Source organism: Myotis daubentonii, chromosome X (genome assembly GCF_963259705.1).
Source record: "Myotis daubentonii chromosome X, mMyoDau2.1, whole genome shotgun sequence".
Lineage (NCBI taxonomy): Eukaryota > Metazoa > Chordata > Mammalia > Chiroptera > Vespertilionidae > Myotis > Myotis daubentonii.
Genome location: NC_081861.1, coordinates 128,725,606 through 128,749,143, shown reverse-complemented (window position 1 = coordinate 128,749,143; position 23,538 = coordinate 128,725,606). Strand labels below are relative to the sequence as shown.

The 23,538-nt window shown below is 39.7% G+C and overlaps 1 protein-coding gene across 3 annotated transcripts in view; it reads right to left on the bottom strand.

Annotated features, from left to right (window-relative positions):
• Positions 1–23,538, bottom strand: part of SH3KBP1 (SH3 domain containing kinase binding protein 1) — a 328,918-nt gene that overhangs the window by 182,235 nt on the left and 123,145 nt on the right. For all 3 annotated transcript variants that reach the window (XM_059680558.1, XM_059680554.1, XM_059680555.1), the window contains one exon: positions 5,559–5,682. In XM_059680558.1, the coding sequence (XP_059536541.1) occupies positions 5,559–5,682 (124 nt within the window). The remainder of the gene's footprint in view (positions 1–5,558; positions 5,683–23,538) is intronic.

The window sequence follows — 23,538 nt, the reverse complement described above, 5'->3', positions numbered from 1 at the left end:
TTTCCACACATTTCACCACTATCACGGGCCCAAGAGGCAGTACTACTCAGATAAGAAAATGAACAAGGGTAACATATTCTAACATCAATTATTGGCCCTGACACAGGCTCTCAACAGAACCTGTACAGAAAAGCAGTCAGGGATCAGTTACTTTAAATGACCTCTCCATGGGCCCTTTCCTCTCAGCCTTTCAAGAACAAAGGCCCACTGGGGGGAAAAGACTATAAATGTATATACAGGTACATTCACACATATATATGTATTATTGAATAACTATAAATTATATCCATCCACATTCACTGCCAAGTTGCCAGTTTTATTTCCTCATGGGAAAGACCAGCTCAGGTGATAGCCAAAAGCTTGCTCACAACAGTAATACCTTTTCTTAACTCTTACACTTCTAGCTATCCATAAAAGCCAGCAATTTAGATCAAATTGACAGGTGGTTTAGAAACTCAAAGAAAAATCTGACCCAACACACCATATTTTCAGATTCCTAGTTAACCAGGGGTAATTCACATTTATTTCTCGAAAAGGAAATTTGAAATGAAAAACATCTTGTTTCTATATAAACAAATCCCCAGATCTCACATCCACCTTAAATAACAAAGCACTGAACAACCAAAGTAGATGACCTTTCCTTTATTAAGGACCACACTCTTCCCATCCTTCGTTTATAGTTTCATGTCAAGCAAAGAGCCGGCTGTCTATCAAGATCCAGACCACTGCCTCAGAGACAATACGAGGGTTCCACGCCAACATATGCACATTTGCACACATGCACACACTCACTCATATTCTATAAACAAGCCAAAGGTACCTTGAGAAGACTATCCAAGTAGCCAAGTAAATGCTAAAGAAATGAAAGCTTGAAATAAACGTTTCCCCTTTAGCAGAAACAAAGGAGGGAGATCACTATGGCCAGGTCTGTTTAGGGATTATAATGACTAGCGCTGAAATTATAAGGAAAAGAAAAATAAACATTAGGTAAAATTCTTCTGACAGTTACCGGCAGCAGACCAAAATGGACAGCCCTTCTGTGCAGCAAACACGAGGCCCATATTAATGTTGAAGGGCATGTGTGTGTCACCCATCCACACACAAAATGAAGTCTGAAGAATTTCTGCACTAACTTTTAAAGCAACAGTGTGTCACCAGAGGCAGAGCAGCTGTTGATCCCTCTGTTAAGGAAAACTTTTGAATTAAACCTGTCTGAAGGACAAAACACATGAGAAATGAGCCCACAGAGAAAGTTCTACAATCAAAGTCATATCCACATACCAACTCAGAGAGCAACCCTCCCCCAGTTCAACTTGACTCTCATCTCAGAGCTTCAGTGTTAGAGCATCAGTGTTACAAATAACATCTTTTAAACCATTCGACCTTTCAGCATTAATCTCTGGAAGGGGAGGTAAAATGCAAATGCATAACAAACGTTAAATAAAGATGGTAAAAGCAGTTTATCTTTTGAAAGGCAGATGCCAAGTAGCAGAGCGACTTAAAAAGATAATTATAAAGTACATTTTATATCAAGAGAGCATAACAACAACTATAATAATAATAATAGCAAAGAATAATAAATGTGCAAAATACAATAGAGACTTACCAAACACTGAATTCATGATAAACTGGAAATAGAAACAAGGACATATAAAGCCAACCAGAAACTTACGGAGTGGCTTCACATTCAGAATGACAGAAGTAAGTAAGAGACATATCCCCACATTGCCATAAAAAAGATATAAAATATGCAGCATTTTCTCAATATTCCCCAAGTGATAGAACCAACTGGAATTGCTTGCAGACAGGGCTGAATGGTGTTTTTCTGATCCTTCTATCGGCCTCAACACCAAGCACAAGGGCAGGCCCATAGTGGGTATTCAGGAAACATGCTATTGAATGCTCATTTGTATCTACACAAAAGTGAGGAAGGAACACTGTCCAAAATTATAGGGAGCAAGAAGTGTTTGGTGAGAGGCAGCTTCCCCATGACGTCCACTAACAAGGCAAGAACTGGGAAACTAGAACCCTGAGACAGAAGCTGGTCCTTACATAGGCCAGCAGGGGACTGGAGACTTAACCTACCAAATGAATAATGTTGGTCCAGAAACCCATCTAAGGATGAAACCAAATGACTTCTTATTTCATTTTAATTCAAGTAGAAAAGAGTCCATATCCAAATGGACAAAATCCTCCTTGCTCAATTTCAAGTATTATTTAGCATATTTGCTGTTAAACTCAAGGTTTGAAGAATGTATTTTTTATAAAAATCCACCATATAGTGTTACAATTTAGGAGGGGCCATCATTCTCATATGGTTTTAATGACAGAAAAAAAAACAAAATAATAAATCACTCTCAAAAGGAAACAGACAACCTTTTTCAGTCTGGTTCATGAGAATGACATTTGTCTCCAAGAAAAGTTTTCAGATTTATAGCTGCAATTTGTCAACATTCTGAGTCTGGGATAACTTTAGGATATACAACATCCATGCTGCAACTTGAAATGAAAAATGACTTCTTAGTCCTTGGGAAAGGCTTGTTTTAAACAGGAAGCTCCTTCACTGTGACTCAGGTAAAGCCCAGAGAAGTGGCCAGGGGTGGAGCAAATACAACTGTTCTTACAGTCCTAATGCCCGAAATGGACAGCTGATGACACCCAAGCCATCTGGAGGACCTGCTCTCTCTCTCTCTCTCTCTCTCTCTCTCTCTCTCTCTCTCTCTCTCTCTCAATTTCAGTCACATCTTTTATCAAATGAAAAGCCTATGGAGTCATTCCAGTACCTCCTTAAATCAACTCTGCAGAAATCTGCAAAAGTTAAAGCTGAAAACTGAAACTAATCACTCTCCAAACTGATTTTTCCAGTCCTGGCCTTTCTCAAGGCTATGAATAGCTTTCTTCAAACATGGGGTATCTTTTGACCTTATTATGCAGGTGCCTTGGGAGAGCGAGTTCATCCCACACTGTGAGGCACTACAACCCATTCACCACTGCCAAAAAATGAGACATGTCCCCAAATGCAAAATTTGCTGGACACAATTGGGCAAACTTCTTCAGCTAAGTCTATCTCAAGTTCAGCACCCAGTGAACTTGACTCATAGAAACAGACTTCACTCTTTCTTTATTAAACCAATGCTAAGCCTATATCAAATGATAAGGCCCATATATAAATAGTCATCTCATCTTTGATAAAGAAAAATAACTTATGTTAACTCTTAAATTCTCACAGGGTGGACTCATATACTGTAAGAAATCAAAGCAGGCTGTTACTAAACTCTGAAAGCAACTTCCCTCTATTACAACAGCCATGGACAAAAACATCCAACAGATTTTTAGGGACAAAGCTGGATAGAAACAAAGGGAAGGAGGAGACTTTGGTCATTTACAAATAACTTATTAAAACTTGAAAAATTGGTTGGACGGAAGTGTTTCCAAGTAACTAGAATCATCCCACAGATTTAGCCTCTGATCCTTGTTTTAAGGGGAAAAAAGTGGTTTTTCATTGATTTGGGGGTGGGAAAAAATGTAGCTTTTCAGCTCAACACAATGAACTATTTATCTGGCCTTACAAGGCCAATCAATCCACCCGCTGTTCAGTATAAGGAGTAGTAGGATCCTGGTAGTCTTGATGGGCGGGGGCAGGGCCAAAAACGACACTGGGCCTGGTACACAATGCTTCCCTTCAACTGTAAATTTACATTGGGCCCAGGTGACCCAGAGGTCAGTGCGAAGCCTGGGAGAGCATGAAGATGGTTTGCTATATGTTTCATATTTACAGAATGCCCCGTGTGCTAAGGTCTCAGAGCCAACTGCCAGATTCATTATATAAAGTACCTAAGAGTAAAATGTTGATCAGAATCAGGCTGCAGGCCTAAGGTGAAGGTTTAAAAAAGGAACACAGCCAGTAAGCTACTCTTTTTAATTCCATTTTTTGGTTAATGAAAAATTTTATAGGGAACCTCAAAGGCCAGATTTTTAATTGTAAAGAGACAATTATCTAAAAAAGACAATTATCTAAAAAGTTCGATTTCTTCATTGGTTTAAAGTTCTCAGGTATTTTTTTACCAAACTCATCCAGATAATTACCTTAATTCTGTAATTAAATCCTTATCTTGTTAAATTGAATTAATTACCTTAATTGTCTTATTTACTTTACAAAAGCAGGGCTAGCAGAGAGGCCTTGCCGCTGCTCACTGCCCCCAGAAGCATCAGGAGGAAACGGAGGGCTCAGATCAGCAGGGAAGGTTTGGAGACATGTATAGAGACTCACTGAGCTCTAGCTGTCCAAACCCGATGAGGGCAGGCTGGCCTCGGGAGCTCTGGAACTTATTTGCAAGAATGCAGGAGATACTTTTGGGGACAACTATAGGTTTACAGCAAATTATGCTTAATTCTTAAAATGGGCAATCTCCTGCATTGGTAGGAGAGGAGAGGAGGGGAGGGGAGGGGAGGGGAGGGGAGAAAATATCCTATAGCTGCTAACCATTGTGGGCCTCCAGCCAATATTTAATCTGAGTAATTAAAAAAAAAAAGGAAATGTAACCCAGGGCAGCTGGAGGGGGTAGAGGAAGAAGCAGGAAGGAAGAGAGACACAAAGCAATGGCTCAAGCACTATGATCAATGGACAGTTTATTGGACAAATTCTTATGCTGTCTAAATTTTATGAAAGATTAGGTGTTCTTCCCCATGGTTATGTAAACTTGCCTTTTTTTTTTTAATGGAACTCTTTGCTAATACATTTCCTGCCCCTACTTTTGAACAGCTCTATATTTCTCTTTAAGGAAGTAATAAGCCTGTGAAAAGCCTGCAGCTGATGCTAACCTACCTCCGGCAGGCTTAATGTCTGCCCTGGTTAATCCACCAGGAGGGCAGGGTCAGGGAAAAACCGGGGAGTCTAGTGTGACCAGAATCTAAAATTGAGTCAAATCCTCTCTGCAGCCTTATATTCTCTCTCCTATCATTTCAAACAATAATGTCACAAAGTGGGGGGGGGGGGTACAGGAGAAAACAAAACTCCAACAAGCTGATACCTAAAAATCTGCCTTGAGGTCTCAAAAGAGGGAAACAAGATGGTTAAAGATCTCTTCGTTAGATGGATGGATGAGCTCTACCTTGTATGTACTGCCTCCTGAACTGACAGAGACAAGGTGTGTTCAGGAGCCCAGAAGTTAGAGATAGAAAGACCCTGATAAAGCCTGCCCCTAAATTAAAAAGAGAGCATGGCCATCGTGGACACTCAGCCTGCACCATAGCATTCTCTAAAGTCACCTTCCATCCATAAAAACAGATATGAAAGCAAAAGCTAAAGTCCTAGAAAAATCATCATTCACAAATTCAGTTTACTTTCCCACTGTCAAAAAATATTATTAGTTCTCTTTATTATAGTTATTGGATTGTTACTGGCCATGTGTATGTGTGTGTGTCCAAAATATATACTAAAAAACCCCAAAGGGCAAATGCCAGTCAATTTTTCAGCAATGTGAAATTTGACACAGTTCACCCAGTAGCCTCAGTTTGGGTTTGGGTGTGGGGAAGGGGCTCTTTCCTCTTTTCCATACCTCTCTTATTGGTTCTCAGAATTGTTTCAGAAGACAGCAAAGCATTTCCACTGGACACTTCGTGCATGGGCTTTTCTGGAGCTTTGCTGGAGAGAGGGTCTTTCTTCATCTCTTTCTTTATTTCCTGTGAGGATAGATAAGATGAAAACAAGATTGTAGTTTGGTATTTTTAAATGCTTCTTTGACTATCTTATGCTTCAGCTTTCTGGAAATCAACTATAATGATCTCAACTCAGTATACCATGTTTTAAAAACACCATTTTCTATATTTTTGTAGTTTTTTTCCCTTAAGTTTCTCAGAGAAGCGTCTGGTCCTATAAAATGAAATGATGGCCAACATGGTGATGTGACCTTATGTGACTATGGCCATTCCAAGTGACCATAACCACACAGCTGTATGTGACAGCCCATTCTACTTTTTGAACAATGTCAAGCTTTGGCCAAGCGGAGTCATCCCTTAAAAGCCTTATGGTTTCTATTCTTCCCAATAGGGGTTTAGAGAAGTAAGTTCCCAAATCACCATTGTGCTCACAATTATGCTAAACCCAAAAGAATATGATTTAAGTTCATTTACAGTCACCAAGTTCCTCTGGCTTTTTAACTCTTGACAAAGAAAAATATAAGGATAATAAGTGAAATAAAGACTGTCATTCTAGGCCTGGGGTCAGCAAACTATAACCTGCCACCTGGTTTTATAAGTAAACTTTCATTAAAACAAAAATGCCTTCATTTGGTTAAGTATTTTCTACAGCTGCTTTGATGCCACATAGCAGAGTTGAGTAGTTGAAGGAGAGATCAAAGCCTAAAATACCCAGCTCTTTACAGAAAAAGTTTGCTCTAGGAGTTCTCGTATCAAAGCTCCATTAAAATACAGATTTTTTTAAAACCTGATGTCTGATATAATGATTTCAAATTACTTTAATAATTTACATAATCATTTTCAAAAGCATTATTAGCCTGAAATGATAATAACTCACAAACTGCAGATCTGGAGCAGGGGGTTCCTGAGCTTATGTGAACCCATGATCACAATGACTCAGTGAAAAAGAAAGCTAAGGGCTAGACCCAAAGCATGGCTGAGTGGCAGGAAGGCTCAAGGATGAAAAGTGTTCTTTAGAAAGAACAAAGGGGCAAGAAACGGGGAGGGGCTGCTTCTATGGAATGAACATGAAGATGGTAAATTAGGTAGGGGACCACAATTCGGCCTGGGCAGAGGCAGAAAGAAAAGAACAAAAGCTTGTCAAAACACAGCCACTGCCTGGCAGCTCCCTACATACACACCAGAGTTACTATAGTCAAGTCTCAGTTGCTGGATGGCTGGCTGGGTTCACAACAGCCTCACCCTCCTTCCCTCTCCCTCCCTCCCTCCTTCCCTCCCTCACCAGGGCCCCACCGGAAACCAGCAACTAGGGCTGGCGCTTTGCTGGGTTGAGAGTTTCAGCTGGCACCCCAGGCCAGCACAGCACAAAGCTGTGTGCATTCATGTATATGCACATGGACTCCCACCTCAGCAGCTCCAGCACCTGCTAAAACAGCAGTTGCTGGGGGTTTCTGCAGTTTCACAGGCAGATGGCATCAGGGGACAATCTGCAAACATTGCCTGCCTGAGGCACATGATGGGATGCTTTCTTAGTGGTGGCTGCCAGACTATGGCTCTAGAAGTAAAAAAAAAAAAAAAAACACTGTGGGGGTTCATTCTCCAACAGCTGGTTCTTTGGGGGTAGAACAGTTGCTCAAATCTCACTTTCCATTGCAGTGTGGATATGACTGGACATCATGTAATGCAGTGATGTAGCATCCAATGTTGCCGAGTAGTAATTCAGAGAAATTCAGAGGGCTGGGTGATATGACAAGCAATTGCTTAGCACTAACAGCTAATGGGCTAATGGCACGCAGTTGGGGAAGAGGCAGAAAGGGGCAAATGTTTGAGAGACTGGGGTGGCTATCAGAGATGACTTTAGAAGCCATGGTTTGTTAAGAATGCTTGCAGCCCAGGCTTCAGAGCAGCACCCCATGCAGTTGGAAGGGCTGATCTGATTAAGCAAGTATTTAAGGGCAGAGAAACCAGCACCAGGAGAGGTGTTTCTTCATAAATCCCAGAGTCCTTTGTCCCCACAACAATTTTTTTACATTTGCCAGATTGAGAAGCCTAATGATGACCAAATTTCTCAAGCTGATTTTTAGATGGAAGCAGGGAGAGGACAAAATATAATGTGCCCTGCATTTTTCTGGAGAAACCAATCAGACACATGGGTATGGCAGTACATCTTGCTCTCTGCCCGCACAACACCTAGATACACCAGGCTCAACATAGCGCCACCCAACCTCAACATCTCCCCTCCATCCTACCCCTTTTCTCTTGGATAAAGGAAGCTATTTTGCTTGCTAGTCCATTATCTGCCCACTTACTCAGGCTGGAAAACCCAGTGTTAGCCCCATATCTAAACAGTCACCCAGTTGGGCTTTATCTACTTCCTCAATTTCTCTGTTTCTCTCCATTCCTCCCATACTGCCTTAAAAACATGAACACCAGCACTAGCTGGTTTTGCTCTGTGGATAGACCCTTAGCCTGGGACTAAAAAGGTCACAGGTTCGATTCCAGTCAAGGGCACATACCCAATCCCTGCTCCCTCCCCCTGTTGGGGCCTGTGCAGAAGGCAACCAATCAGTGTGTCTCTCTCACATCTATGTTTCTCTCTGACTCTCCTCCTTCTTTCCACTCTTTCTAAAAATCCATGGGAAAATATCCTCTGGTAAGGATTACAAAAAACATGAACACCAGGCAAAGAACTTGAGTAGATATTTTTCCGAAGAAGATATACAGATGGCAAATAATCTCATGACTACATGTTCAACACCATTAGTCATTAAGGAAATACAAATCAAAATCATAATGAAATACCCCTTCATACCCACTAAGATGGCTGGATTTTTTTTATATATGAAAAGGAAAACAAGTGTTAATGAGGGTGTGGAGAATTGAAAACCTTGTACATTACTGGTGGGAATGTAAAATGGTGCAATCTGTGGAAAACAGAACTACCATATTACTAAACAATTCCACTCCTAGGTATACCCCAAAGAACTGAAAGCAGGGACTCAAACAGATACTTGCATGACAACATTTACTGCAACAGAGCTCTCCTGCTACACCTTGCCTCTCAGGAAAGAACTGCTGTCCTGGCTATAGCAAGGAGACTCAAAATCACCCCACCTTGCCTCCAATGGAAATCTTCACTTCCCACCATGCCTGAAGAATGCAATACTGCTTTATCCATAAGCCCATGAGTACTGAGGCCCAAATCCTGGAAGTCTCTTATCATCGATACACAAAAAGCTCTTTGCTGCAGAGGAGGGTAGAATTGGCATTGGAGTAACTCCTGCCTCCAGCTGCCAGCATCTGGCTACCTGGAGCTCTCCAAGGTTCTGATCCAGGTGGTAGGACACTGGATTTCCTAGGTTTGAGTATTTCTAGCCCCCAACCCTCAACTCAGTTTTTTGTTTTGTCTTGTTTTGTTTTTTTACCACTAGGCCTATACTTTTAACCATCTGTTAAGAACCTGGATCCCAGTGGTAGAGGCCACACCCTGGGCCAGATGTGTGAGCCATAGGGGCTTATAGAAATCCTACATGTATACATATATAAATCAGAATTATGGTACTTACTTTAAAACACTAAAGAATAGTTAGGTATCAGCAATACTCTTTAGGAAATAAAGGAAACACAGTTTCTCTTTATCTCAAATATGATGCTTTAACAATGGAAACTCGGCATGTACAGTAAAATTAAGGCCATCAATAAGATATCGATGGTGCATTGACACTTGAGCTGTGTGGAAAGGACTGCCCAAGTAAAGAGAGAGGAAGACTCATACCATTCCTGCTTCCCAAAGCACTATGCTGTTCAGAGCCCAAGATGGCTCCCCCCACCCCATATGGAGGCCATAAAGCCCCAATAATGCCACTCTAGCAAAAATTCTCTGTGACACATTTAGCAACCTGCAAACAGCAGCCTCGTTGGGCAAATGCATAATTTGCATGCAACTGGGAACTAAACTAGCATAGTCTGCTTTCTGATAAGTGGAGTTGCCAGAATGTGGCTGGCTGCTGAGCCAAGTTGGCTACTTTTCTCCCCTCCCTCCCAATCCATTACATACTATGCACATGCTGGGTTGGACCTTAATTTCTTTCAATTAACCAAAATACCACACAGTAAAACACCAATGAAGGACCAGTTTGGGGGCCCTCCCTCCTCTTATTCTTTATGTCTTCCACCAACCTTGACCCAAGTTACAACACAGGCTTCATGGTAAATGGAAAGAATGATGCTATGAGTTTTTTAAAAATGGAACTCATATACTTATTTGCATAGCTCATTGAAATGAACAATAGGCTGGTGAAGACCTGGGGGGTTACAGGGGCTGGGCAGAAGGGTATAAAGGGGGGAAATGGGAGACATCTGTAATACTGTCAATAATAAAATAAATATGTTTTAAAATGGAACTAGTCCTGGCATCATCATTTATTAGATGGGTGGCCTTGGGGGCAATACTGAAAGACTCTAAGCAGCAATTCTGTCTCTAGAAGAAATCTAATGCTAAGTGCTTTGGCATCACAGAGGTGTCTTCAGAATCAAACAGCGAATTGGAGAGTAGTATACAAATTATTTATTGCCATTATTAATGTCATCATTAAATAGCAAGTGCTATAAAAAGAACTACACCTAACAACACAGATGAACTTCACAGTGAGAATGTTGAGTGAAAGAAGCCAGACCAAAAATATGACATACTGTATGATTCCACTGATGTGAAATTTGACAATAGATAGGACTAATCAATGGTGAGAGATCTCCGAACAGCAGTTACCCTGTTCCTGTCAGGTACTGACTGTGAAAGGTACAAGAGAGCCTGCTGGGAGGATGAAAATGTTCTATAATTTGGTCTGGGTGGTAGTTGCACAGATGTACACACACCTAAAAATTCATTGAACTGTATTTCTAAGATCTCTGTACTTCACGATATGCTATTTCAATTTAAAAGAACATAAACGCTTACATCAGAAGACAGATTCTTTTTAATCAAAATGTGCTCATATTTTTGTCCTAGAAGGTGAAAAACATGAAAAGCTATTGCTTGGGTCTTTTAAAATTCCTATCAGGGGGAGTAAAGCTTTCTGGGATCAACATTAAGGAAATGAATGATCAGAATGTGCCAAATGCACCCTCCTAAGTGCATGAGTCAAGGGGCATCTCATCTAACTGACACAACCAGCTGAGTGTCCCGCCACAGCATCCTTTCTCTATATCTCAGCTGCTTTCCTCGTGTCTTGCAGGATTTCCTTCTCTCCTGCTGCCAATAGTACAGGCACATGGAGCAGGCTGTGCCTTGGCCTGCCAGAAATGCTGGTCCTGGGCTTCCCTCTGCCTTAGAGTGAGGTTCAGCAGGGTCCCCTCACTCAGGGTAGATGCAAGGCAGAGCAAAGAGGTGTCATTCCTCAGCATGCCCTGGTCTGTTTCTCTCTGGAGGTAAGGCTTCCTTTAGAGCCAGATATGGCTGTGGAATCACAGCTGTGCCCCTATATTAGTTCATGGAAAACCTTTTGCAATATTACCACTGGCAGGAGATAAAAGGAAATCTCTAAAAACAAACCCTTACACCAAATCTACTTATCAAGAGAGTTTTGAATAGCTACAGAATCCTAGAATAGCACATTGCCTCCCCATGCATATCTTCCTGCCCACCCCACGCAAAAGGCAAGTTGGAGCAGCAGCCACCCCAAATGTCCTCTGCTTGCAGAACTGTGCTTTCCCAGCATTTGGCTCCCTTCATGAAAGGCCAGTCAGCCTCAAAAGTCCTGGGAAGACACCGCAAGTATGCTGAAAGCAACAGCAGAGCACCAAGAAGCTTCAACTGCATTTGTAAGATTCTGTTTCTTTAAAAATATATATCTCATTAGCACAATTTTCAAAAAATGCCCATGCTGTTGAACCATGAAATGGAACAACTTCATTAGAGACAACTGTAGAGAAAATATATATATCTGTATGTCTATACATCTATATATATATACATATATATATGTATATAGATATATATGCAGTGTTTGAAGTAATACAGAAAACTATGAAGATTTCATAAAGTGGCGTGGGGGGCACACGGGTATTTGTCATTCAGCTTCTGTCTTTTACCAATGCTTGAAATATTTCATAAATTCCCCTAAAAATTACACAGTGAAACCACGTTGACGTCTCATACCACAATGGCTTTCTTATATGTACAAAATATGTTGCCACTGAGAAAAGTGCTCTAACATATCTTCATAAGTATACCCAAGATATTTTTGGCTCAAAGCAAACAAGAAAAGTTTTGGGGTTTTTTTTAGTGTAACAGGGTACCCACTGTCATGTTTCTATGTAAATCTTCAACCACATATTGGCAGTATTATTTCCCAAGAATCACTGATAACAGAAACCCAGGCAAGAAGCTCTTGACTTGCAGGACAGGAATGAATGCTGAAGAGTTCAGCAAGAACTAGATACCAGACAAAGATCAGAATGGCTACCTCCATGTCCCAAAGAGATAACACAGTCACTGGATATGCAACACAATTACCTTCACAACAGTTATCTCTATATCTTTACATATAATGCCCATTCCCTGCTGAACAGCTAGATTATTACCATTGGATCAAAGGATGTCAATACCAACTAGCTGTTTGTACATGCTTTAGTGGGCACTTAATAAATATTTGTCAAATAAATGGCCAATTTAGCAGAGTGTCATCAGCAGGATGACTATCTTATAGACGAGGGGAAGCATTTTTATTTCAGTGCAAAACTATGACAGCATGGAAATCTGTATCATCCCTACAATGATACAACTGGTGTTCACTGGTTCACAACCAATTCTCATCTCAAAGGGTATAGATATGGCTTAAGAGTAGTAGGAAGAAGATACAATAAGAAAATTCACGCAATACCTTATTTTTCAAAATAAGCAGTACTTATTTCTTTATCAGACTGGGAATATTAGACATTCAAAATAAATCTAGTCATTTAAAATTTTAACCTTAAAAGCATTAGAAGAACACATGAAAGATTTTACAACCTCAAATTAGGAAAGACTATTTGACACTGACACAGAATCCAGAAACCACAAAACAAAGGACAGATGAATTACAAAAAAGTATAAATACAATATAGAAAAGAAAATTCATCAACGAAGACAAAATGTCAAAGTAGGGGAACAGTGCCAGTTACAGAGAACTCATACCTAAAACTTTAGCATTTACACCTACTGAATTATGTTTACACAAGTCATATCACTAGAATCTGGGCTCTCAGAATATTGTCTCTGTTTTCACAGCACATAGCGCAGTGCCTGGCACACAGCTGGTATTCATATAAAGAGTAAGTACCAGAGATATGAAGAGCAACCACAAAACTTTCCCAAGGTTGACAGCCTAGATAGAGTGGGAGGCACACAATTTTTAAATTATAATGAGATATCTTTTTTCCTTGATATTAAATACCATAAAGTTTCTCAACGGATCTCTCCAATAAGCAGTGAATTTATTAGTTCTGCTGATGTGAAACATCATTTTTACCTATGAGAGTGGCAACAATCAAAAATTGATAATTTTGGCAATGGTGTAGAGATAGATACCCTCTCATACTTTCCAATGAGAGTATAAATTGATGTATAAATCAGTACAACCTCTCTGGGAAGCAATGTGGCAATTATCTATCAAAAATTTAAATGCCTATGCCTTTTGACTCAGCATTTCCACTTCTAAGAATTTAAACTGCAAATTTACTTGCACATGTGCAAAACAGCATATGTACAAGATTAATATGGCATTGCTTAAATTAGCAAAAGACTGAAAGAACATAAATGTGTGTCAGTAGAGAACTGATTACAGGAATTATGATAAATCCAAACCATGTAACTCTCTCCCAGAATGAGACTGGTCTGTATCAATAAGGATAACTGCCAAGACATGTTGCTAGGTAAAAAAGCATAATAATGTATGCTAGCATTTGCATGAGCATGTGCATACTTCATTGTGTAATACAGAACAACAAACTGATAACTGAGGCTGCCTCCAGGGATGGAAAAAGGATGGCCTAGAGACAAGGGGAAGCATATATTTTGTGCCTATTCATTGGTACCATGTGCCTGTGTTAGCTATGCAAAATTTTAATTAATTTAAAAACTAATAATTGAAATGTGTTTACTACTTCCCAATCATTAGACTATTAACTGCTACTCTTTCTGCAAACAGGAAAATTTCACACTGGCCCCTAATATGGTTTGGTTATATAATTTCCACTACTAGTTTTTAAAGTCCCAATGCTGCTGGTCGTGATGGCTGTATATATGAACACACACAGTTAAAAGAAAGCTCTTCAGTCTATATATTTTATCAAGAAGGGAAGACTGGAAAATTAAGATGTTGGGGAAATCACACCAGGCTCCAAAACCATTTTTTTCAATTATATGATATAAAATTCAATTTTTGAAAACATTTTAACTGATTTCAGAGAGGAAGGCAGAGGGAGAGAGAGATAGAAACATCAATGATGAGAGAGAATCATTGATTACCTGCCTCTAGCATGCCCCCTACTGGGGATCAAGCCCAAAACTTAGGCATGTGCCCTTGACCAGAATCGAACCTGGGACCCTTCAGTCCGCAGGCTGATGCTCTATCCATTGAGTCAAACCAGCTAGGGCCAAAATGCAATTTTTTTGAATTATAAGCATAACTAATGACATGACAACAACCCAGAAAAACAAAATGCATATGAAGTGGCAATATTAAATCTTATTTGTAGTTTTAGCATGGGTAGATTCAGTTCACTTTGGTGGCCGGAGTGCAAATAACAAGAGTTTGGACTGAGACTCCTAAAAAAATATGACCCAGCAATTCCATTTCTGGATATTTGTCCAAAGAAATCAAAAACACTAATTCAAAAGATATATGCACTCCTATATTCATTGAAGCATTATTTACAATATCCAAAATATGGAAGCAATCTAGCTGTCCATCGATAAAGAAGATGTGGTACCATGGAATATTACTCAGCCATAAAAAAGAATGAAATCTTACCATCTGTGACAATATGGATGGACCTAGAAGGTATTATGCTAAGTGAAATAAGAAAGATGAACAAAGACAAATACTATATGATTTCTCTTGTATGTGGAATCTAAAAAACAAACTCATAGATACAAAGAACTGATGGTTGCCAGGTGGGAAGGGGTGAGGGGAGGATAGGCAAAAAAATTAAAGGGGATTAGTCAATATCAACTTCCAGATATAAAGTAAGTCATGGGGAGTGTATACCACAGGGAATATAGTGAATAATATTGTAATAACTAAGTATGCTGACAGATGGGTATGAGGCATTATTTCATAAGGTATAGAAATGTCTAACCACTATGCTGTACACCTGAAACTTATATAATATTGTATGTCAACTATAATTTTTTAAAATTTGAAGACCAAAATAATAAAAAAAATAATTAAACAGCTTGGGACTGGTTACTTATGCTCAAAAGAGTTAATTACATGATCTCAAATTGAGCTCCTTAAAAAGTGGGCACTTTCTCTATCAGTCTCTTCTGGAAAAATTTTTAAATGTTTCTGATAACATCATACCTACTCCATGAAGCAGTGCTACCTGAAACACAGGAACTATTGGATTAAGTGCTAGGTGAACAGCTCGCTCTTGGAGAAAAAAAAATAAAAAAAGAGGAAGGGACTCCCAAAGTCCAACAGCCATTTCTTTTCTGACTTCTTTAACAGCTTTGATGATGATTAAGAGCCTGTGTTCCTTCGGACCTTTGTTAGAATCCCTGTCACAGCACCGACCTCTGTATGCTAAATATGAGTCCACAAGTCTCTCTTGCAGCTACTCTGTGAGCACCTCAGGGGTAAGGAATAGGTCTCATTCATCTTTCATCCCCAGACACTCAATAAATGGTAGCCAGCAGGCACTCAATAAATGGTAGCCATTGTCATTAAATCTATCATTTATTAACAGACATCTGAGTACCTACTATGTGCCATATATAAAGAAAAGCAATATGTGTACCTAACTCAATGTTAATTTTTACAATCAAAATTGCTTCTAAGAGTAATAAACTAATAGAATAATGTAAATGCAATAGGATCTTTTACATCTAAAAAGAAGCTAAACATATTTTTCATTTTCCTGGATCTCCTAAAAATATGGAATTAGCTTGCAATTATGTATACTATGAGTTCACAAAGAGCAATTCATTTAATGCCCATAGCCACACTAAGAACTACAGAGCAATATTATCTCTCTTTGACAGGTGGGGGAAGTGGGTCCCAAGAGGAGACCAGGCAATAAAGGCTTGAGTGTGGACTGAAGCCCCAGCAGTCCCATGTCAGAGAAGGTCACACCACGCTCCACCCACCCAATGTGTGTGCTCCTAATGTTGCTCTTGGCCTGCTCTAAAAGACTAACTTCCAAACTGCCATTTGAAAAAGGAGAGACAAGGGAAATGACCACAGAATAAACTTTCAGAAGGGACCAGTGATTTGAAAACTGCTCCCAGGTAATTTTTGAACCTTTACCAAAAAAGCACCTGTTTACTGGTTGTTGAAAGAATGTTTATACACACTTCCACCCAGGATAACTTGATTGTCAAGAATAAATTATCCCAAACCCATGACAAAACAATGCCATTTCATGCTCATTTCCTGATTAAAGCTTTTAGACAGCTGGGCATTTTCATTTCTCAGAGCTGTAGGGAGCTATGTAAATTTCCATGCAGCAACTCCAAGATCATTAATCTAAGGAAAGCATGTGCTAACAGAATACCAGATTTTATATTGTTTCAGTAAAGAAGAGGAGGGGCAGGTTAATCTAATTACCCTATGTGTGGTCACCTGACAGTGGTTAACAGAAAGATCAAATGCTAAACTGTACAATCAGCAGAAAACTGCTAAGTAATGAGGCATTTCGTATCACAAAAGGAGTTGGGAAGAGGGGGGTGAAATTCTTACATTGCTTGAAGCCAGATACTATAGCAATAAAAAGAACTATACTGAGCTTATATGAATGATATGCAGAGTATTTTAATTATCACAAGGAGCTGAGAGCATAACTATAGCCCTGGCTGGTGTGGCTGGTTGGGCATTGATGTATGCACCAAAAGACTGCTGGTTTGATTCCAGGACAGGGCACATGCACAGGTTTCAGGCTCAGTCACTGGTGGGGGGTGTGCAGGAGGCCACGTGTTTCCCTCTCACATCAATCTTTCTCTCTCCTGATATTTGGAGAGAGGGAGAGAGAAAGAAACAATTTAAAAACCTCAAAATAAAAAATAAAAGCATAGCTATAAATCTCTCTCTTAATTTCTCTCTCTGTGTCACACACACACACACACACACACACACACACACACACACACACACACTCAATAAGACTGGAAGATACTTCTAGTAGAGGATGGCTAACTAGAGCTGAAGACATCAGGAACCAGACACAAGTGGGCACTCATAATTAGACTCACCCTGCATCCGTGGCCATGCATTTGGCACTCATCATTCAGGGTCTGCTACTGTTATTTTTCTTCCCAGTAAGGAGCAGCTGGGTTTGAAAAGAGCAGCACCAGCTGACACTTCAGTTCAAGTTCTGGCTCTGACACTGCTGAGGCTGTACCACTGGTGCCTCACATTTGCTACTTGTAAAATGGGAGATTAAAATGTTTTGAAGATCAAATGAGATATAGTGGATAAAGGCACAACTTCTGGGTCCCAGGGTTGTCAGGCCCCATCAGCAGGAGGAGGAACCCCACCTGCCAGTAGGCATGGACCAGGTACTGAGAAGTGGTGAGTAATAAAAGGAAAAACCTCCTAGTATACAACTCCTACTGTGATTTGTCTGGCAGAAATCTCAAAAAATTGACTTCTATGCACTCTCTCTCAGAAAGCTACTGGAGGATGTGTTCCACCAAATCAAGTGAGTGAAACAAGAGAGGGAAGGATCCAAGAGGCAGGTTAGTCAATAATGAGAGAGGTGATGGGAATTTCCTGGACAGCAGCTTCAAGAGCAACCAGCCCTGGTTGGAAAGTGCTGGTATTTTTTCCAGGGGCGAGGGAGGGGGCGGGGAGATATTAAGAGGCATTTTATAGAGCTGTTTAGCTCAAGGTATGTGAAGATTAAGATGTCCTAAGATAACTCAACAAACAAAAAAAGAATTATCTGTAGGGAAAATAAGGTTGCGTATGGAAATTAATTACAGCATATTCTTACTTCAATACTCAATATCATCACTGCTAAAGTAATGAAAACATTAATATATATATATCCCCCCTACAGTGCTAAAAGACGTTAAGTATCAGGAGCTCTGTGTTCATTCTCATGACCTTGTCTTCTAGGAGACAGTCACTATTCAGTATGAGCTATTGCTTTTAGTATTCACTGTTGTAACTTCTGAATAATATGCATGCATTGCTGTCCTCTGCTCTGTGGATTCTAGACCTTATCTGTTACCTAATATGGTAGTTAAGGATTTTGCTCACTTATGCCCCCTCCCCCATACTCCACCCTTCCTATACACTAACATGTCAGGTTTGGTTTAATCTATGTTGAGCATCACCAGGTCTTTAACTTTGCACGTACACACAAGCAGCAAATTCCCAAAAGTGAAGTTTCTGGGTGAAACACGTGACATATCCTCACTGTCAACAGATCATGCCAAATTGATCTCCAAACAGTTTGTCTCAATTATACTCCCACCAATAGCATGAAAAGGTGCCAGTTTCCGCATATCAGGTATTTTTAAACCTCTTAATTTTTGCCAGCCTGGTAACAGAAAATTATAATAATTCCTATTTCTTTAATTAGTAAAATCAAGGTCGATCAGCTTATCATCCACTGGACCATCTAGTCCTGTGATCTGCTTGCTTGTGTGTTTTGTCAGTTCTCCTAAAGAGCACATTGCCTTTCCCCTTTCATTTCCAAGAGCTCTCTGAGTATTAAAGAATTATCCCATGGTCTTTCATATATGTTGCAGAATTTTTCTTTTATTTGTCACTTGGCTACTTCTCTACCAATTCTATTTCTTTCCAAACAGAAGTTTCTAATTTTTATTTGGCAAAATCCAACCTTTTCCCTGAGATCTTCTTAGATTTGTGACATGATTTGCAAGGCCTTCTCCTCTCGAAGATTATTGTTTTAAACACACACACACACACACACACCACACACACACACACACACACACACACACACACATACAGACCAGTCCTGGCAGATGTGGCTCAGTTGGTTGGATTCCCAGTCAGGGTGCATGCCCAGGTTATAGATTTGGTGCCCAGTTGGGATGCATACGGTAGGCAACCAATTGATGTTTCTCTTTCTCCCTCTCCCTTCCTCTATCTCTCTCTCTCTAAAAAAAAAAAAATCAAAAAAATCAATAAAAACACATTTCTTAAAAAGAAAAAAAAAAGCAGCCATTTTTCTAATTATTTTATGGCAAAGGTTAATGCATATTATTGGAAGGCCTCTCACTTCTCACCCACTCCTTCCCCAAAGAAGAAAGGAACACCCAGAAGCTCAACTTAGAATAACTCATTCTGGGAATTACAAAGACTGATTTTAGGTGCCTGGTTTCCAAAGCTTAGGTTTGAGAGTGAGGAAGTATTTCATAGTGGAAAACTGCCACTGATAGCAGTAAGACAGAAGTGTCTTCATCTGTGCTTAGAAATATCTGCCTTCATTTAACATTAACAGGTTAAAGATGAATACTATTCATTAACAGATAGTCACAACTAAATTTGGTCATTTTTTCTCAAAACAGACTGCTTGGCCTGGCCAGCGTGGCTCAGTGGTTGAGCGTTGACCTATGAACCAGGAAGTCATGGTTCAATTCCTGGTCAGGGTACATGCCCCTGGGTTGCAGGCTCGATACCCAGTGGGGGGGTGGGGCATGCAGGAGGCATCTGATCAATGACTATTTCTCTCTCCCTCTCCCTTCTTCTCTAAAAATCAATAAAAATATATTTAAAAACAAAACAGACTGCTTGTCTTCTACCAAAAACAGAATCCTCGTTTCCTCCTGAACCTGACCCTTGGCTGGCATTTTGTAAAGCACAACTGCGCCACTCTTTCATAGCCCTGGGCAACTAAGACCCAGGGCCCCCCACAAGTGATACTAAAACCTCAAGGGCAATACTCCTTACCCACCCTACAATTGCAGAGAAGGAAAATGTTTTCTTAACAGCAAATAAAGAAACAAACAAAAAACCCTTCCCTAGATTTAACCTTTTGGCTTCCAGGACAGAGCAGCATGGGAACAGAAGAAAAGGCAATTGTATATCATCATTCAATCCTTTCAAAGCTCTGATGTGCCTACTATGCGTCAGGCACTACTGGTAACAACCATTCTGCTCTCTGTCTCTGAGTTTGACTATTCTAGAAACCTTATATAAATGAAATCATACAGTATTTTCCTTTTCACAACTAGCTTATTTCACTTAGCACTGTCCTCAGAGTTCATCCATGTTGTAGCATGTGTCAGAATTTCCTTCTTTTTTAATGCTAAATAATATTCTATTGTGTGTATATATCACATGTTATTTATTCCTTTATCTTTTTTAAAAAATATTTTATTGATTTTTTACAGAGAGGAAGGGAGAGGGATAGAGAGTCAGAAACATAAATGGGAGAGAAACATTGATCAGCTGCCTCCTGCACACCTCCTACTGGGGATGTGCCTGCAACCAAGGTACATACCCTTGACCGGAATCGAACCTGGGACCTTCCAGTCCGCAGGCCGACGCTCTATCCACTGAGCCAAACCAGCCAGGACTATTCCTTCATCTTTTGATGGACGTTTGGGTTGCTTTCACTTCTGGGCTACTGTGAATAATGCTATGAACATGGGTGTACAAATGTCTCTTTTAGAACCTGCTTTCAATTCTTTTCTCTTTTTTAAAATATTTTATTGATTTTTTTACAGAGAGGAAGGGAGAGGGATAGAGAGTTAGAAACACTGATGAGAGAGAAACATCGATCAGCTGCCTCCTGCACACTCCCCACTGGGTATGTGCCTGAAACCAAGGTGCATGCCCTTGACCAGAATCAAACCTGGGACCTTTCAGTCCACGGGCCGATGCTCTATCTACTGAGCCAAACTGGTTAGGGTTTCTTTTTTTAAAAAAATATTTTATTGTTTTTTGCTTTCAATTCTTTTGGATATATACCTAGAAGTGGGAGTGCTGGATTATGTGGTAACTCTTTTTCTTTTTTTCTTTCTTTCTTTCTTTCTTTCTTTCTTTCTTTTTTTTTTTTGAGGAACTACTATACTGTTTTCCATAGCATCTGCACCATTTTACATTCCCACCAATTTCTCAACATTCTCACCAACAGTTATTTTCTGTTTAGTTTTTTTAATGATAGCCATATCTCATTGTGGTTCTGATTTATATTTCCCTAATAATTAGTGATGTCAAGCATCTTCTCATATGCGTGTTGACCAACTGTAAATCTTCTTTGGAAAAATGTCTATTCAGGTCCTTTGCCCATTTTTTAAAAAGTATTTTTTTATTGATTTCAGAGAGGAAGAGAGAGTGAAAGCGAGATGGAAACATCAATGATGAGAGAGAATCATCTATCGGTTGCCTCCTGCATGCCCCCCAACTGGGGGTTGAGCCCACAACCTGAGCACATGGCCTGACTGGAAATCAAACCGTGACCTCCTGGTTCATCGGTCGACGCCCAACCACTGAGCCATGCTGGCCGGGCTCCTTTGCCCATTTTCAATCAAGTTATTTGGTTTTGGTTTTCATTTTTGAGTTATAGGATTTCTGTATTATTCTAATCAGGTTATTTGGGTTTTATTTTTATTGTTGTTGAGTTATAAGATTTCTGTATTATTCTAAGGACAAGAGACATATGAAAACATGCTCAAAGTCACTAATCATCCGAGAGATGCAAATCAAAACAACAATGAGGTACCATCTCACACCAGTCAGAATGGCTATTATCAACAAATCAACAAATGACAAGTGCTGGCAAGGATGCGGAGAAAAAGGAACCCTCGTGCACTGCTGGTAGGAATGCAGCCTGGTGCAGCCACTGTAGAGAACAGTATGGAGTTTCCTCAAAAAACTAAAAATGGAACTCCCATTTGAACCAGTAATCCCACTTCTAGGAATATATCCCAAGAAACTAGAAACACAAATTAGAAAGGATATATGCACCTCTATGTTCATAGCAGCACAATTCACCATAGCTAAGATTTGGAAACAGCCTCAGTGCCCATCAGCAGGTGAGTGGATTAAAAAATGGTAGTACATCTACACAATGGAATACTATGCTGCAGTAAAAAAGAAGGAATTCTTACCATTTGCAACAGCATGGATGGACCTGGAGAGCATTATGCTAAGGGAAATAAGCCAGTCAGAGAAATATAAATATCACATGATCTCACTCATATGTGGAATATAATGAACAAAATAAACTGATGAACAAAAACAGAGACAGAGAAGCATCGATCAGACCGTCAAACCTGAGAGAGAAGGTAAGGGAGGGTGGGGGTAAGGGGGAGAGATCACTCAAAGGACTTCTATGCATGCATATAAGCATAACCAATGGGCACAGTCACCAGGGGGTGAGGGCATGAGTGGGGGGGAAGGGCAATGGGGGAATATGGACACATATGTAATACGTTAATCAATAAAGAAAAAAATAAAATAAATAAATAAAATTTTAAAAGATTTCTGTATTATTCTAGATGTAAACCCCTTATCAGATACATGACTTGCAAATATTTTCTCCTATCCCATTATCTTTTCACTCTGTTGATTATGTCCTTTGATTCACAGAAGTTTCAACTTTGATATAGTCAAATTTATCTATTTTTACTTTTGTTGCCTGTATGCCTTCCTCTTCTAAGGACCCTGGTGATTATAATCTCCCGATCTTAAGAGCCTTAAAAGCCTCTCTGCTGTAAAGTCCCTTTTGCCACATAAGGTAACATATTCACAGATTCTGAGAATTGGAATGTACACATTTTTGACAGCTTACTTCATCTTTAAAACAAGAATAATGGCAGCAACTAACTCAAGGGTTGTTATGACAACTAAACAAAAAAACACATGAACTGAGCTCAGAACAGCACCTGACCTACAGTAAATGTAAGCGATTATTAGAACACAATACACGTGTTACAGGAGACACAATTATGACTAAGGGTACTGATAAGAACAGAAGCTGGGGTCATTCATTTTGCCTGGGAGAATGAAATGCCTTCTCTAAAAGGGTAACTAACATACCAATTTGGTGATAAGAATTAAAAAGGGAGGCTAGAAGGGAGAATTCTGGAATTTCTTCTATATTCTTATGTTGGCATTAACATCTCAGAAATATTGTTTCTTTCCCAAGAAGCCACATCTGCTTTCAGACAGTAGCCTCAAGGTGATTTTTTTTCCTTTATTTATAAGGAAACATGCTCAGCTGAATTTCTGCATCTCTCCTTAATAAACAATTCACAAACTTTTTTCCCAGAAAACTATTTTTAGAGTAGAAAGGGATTTTTAAAAAAGAAGCAGCAGCAGCAGCTCATATTTATAAAATTTGTCCTCAAAGTTTAAAAATAGATCCAAAAATTTGGTGATGGCCCTGCCCCACCCTCACCCTCACCCATCAGCGAGAAAAGACAGACAAAGCAAGCTTTGAGACTCTGGATTTTTAAAAAGTTGTCTTTTCTTATCTTTTCTCCCTGGAATGTTCACAGTAAATAGCAGGTACACTGCATATTGAAGGAAAATAATAACTATTGATGTTATTCTCAGTTCTCCTTTCATACATGCTGGGAAGCTGCGATAATTAACTGGCTGAGATATAGAACAATTTCTCAACTTGCCTTGTCCTCTCATTATAAACCTTCTCTCTGCTCCACACTAACAAAGTGGTCTACCTTCAGTTCGTGTAGAG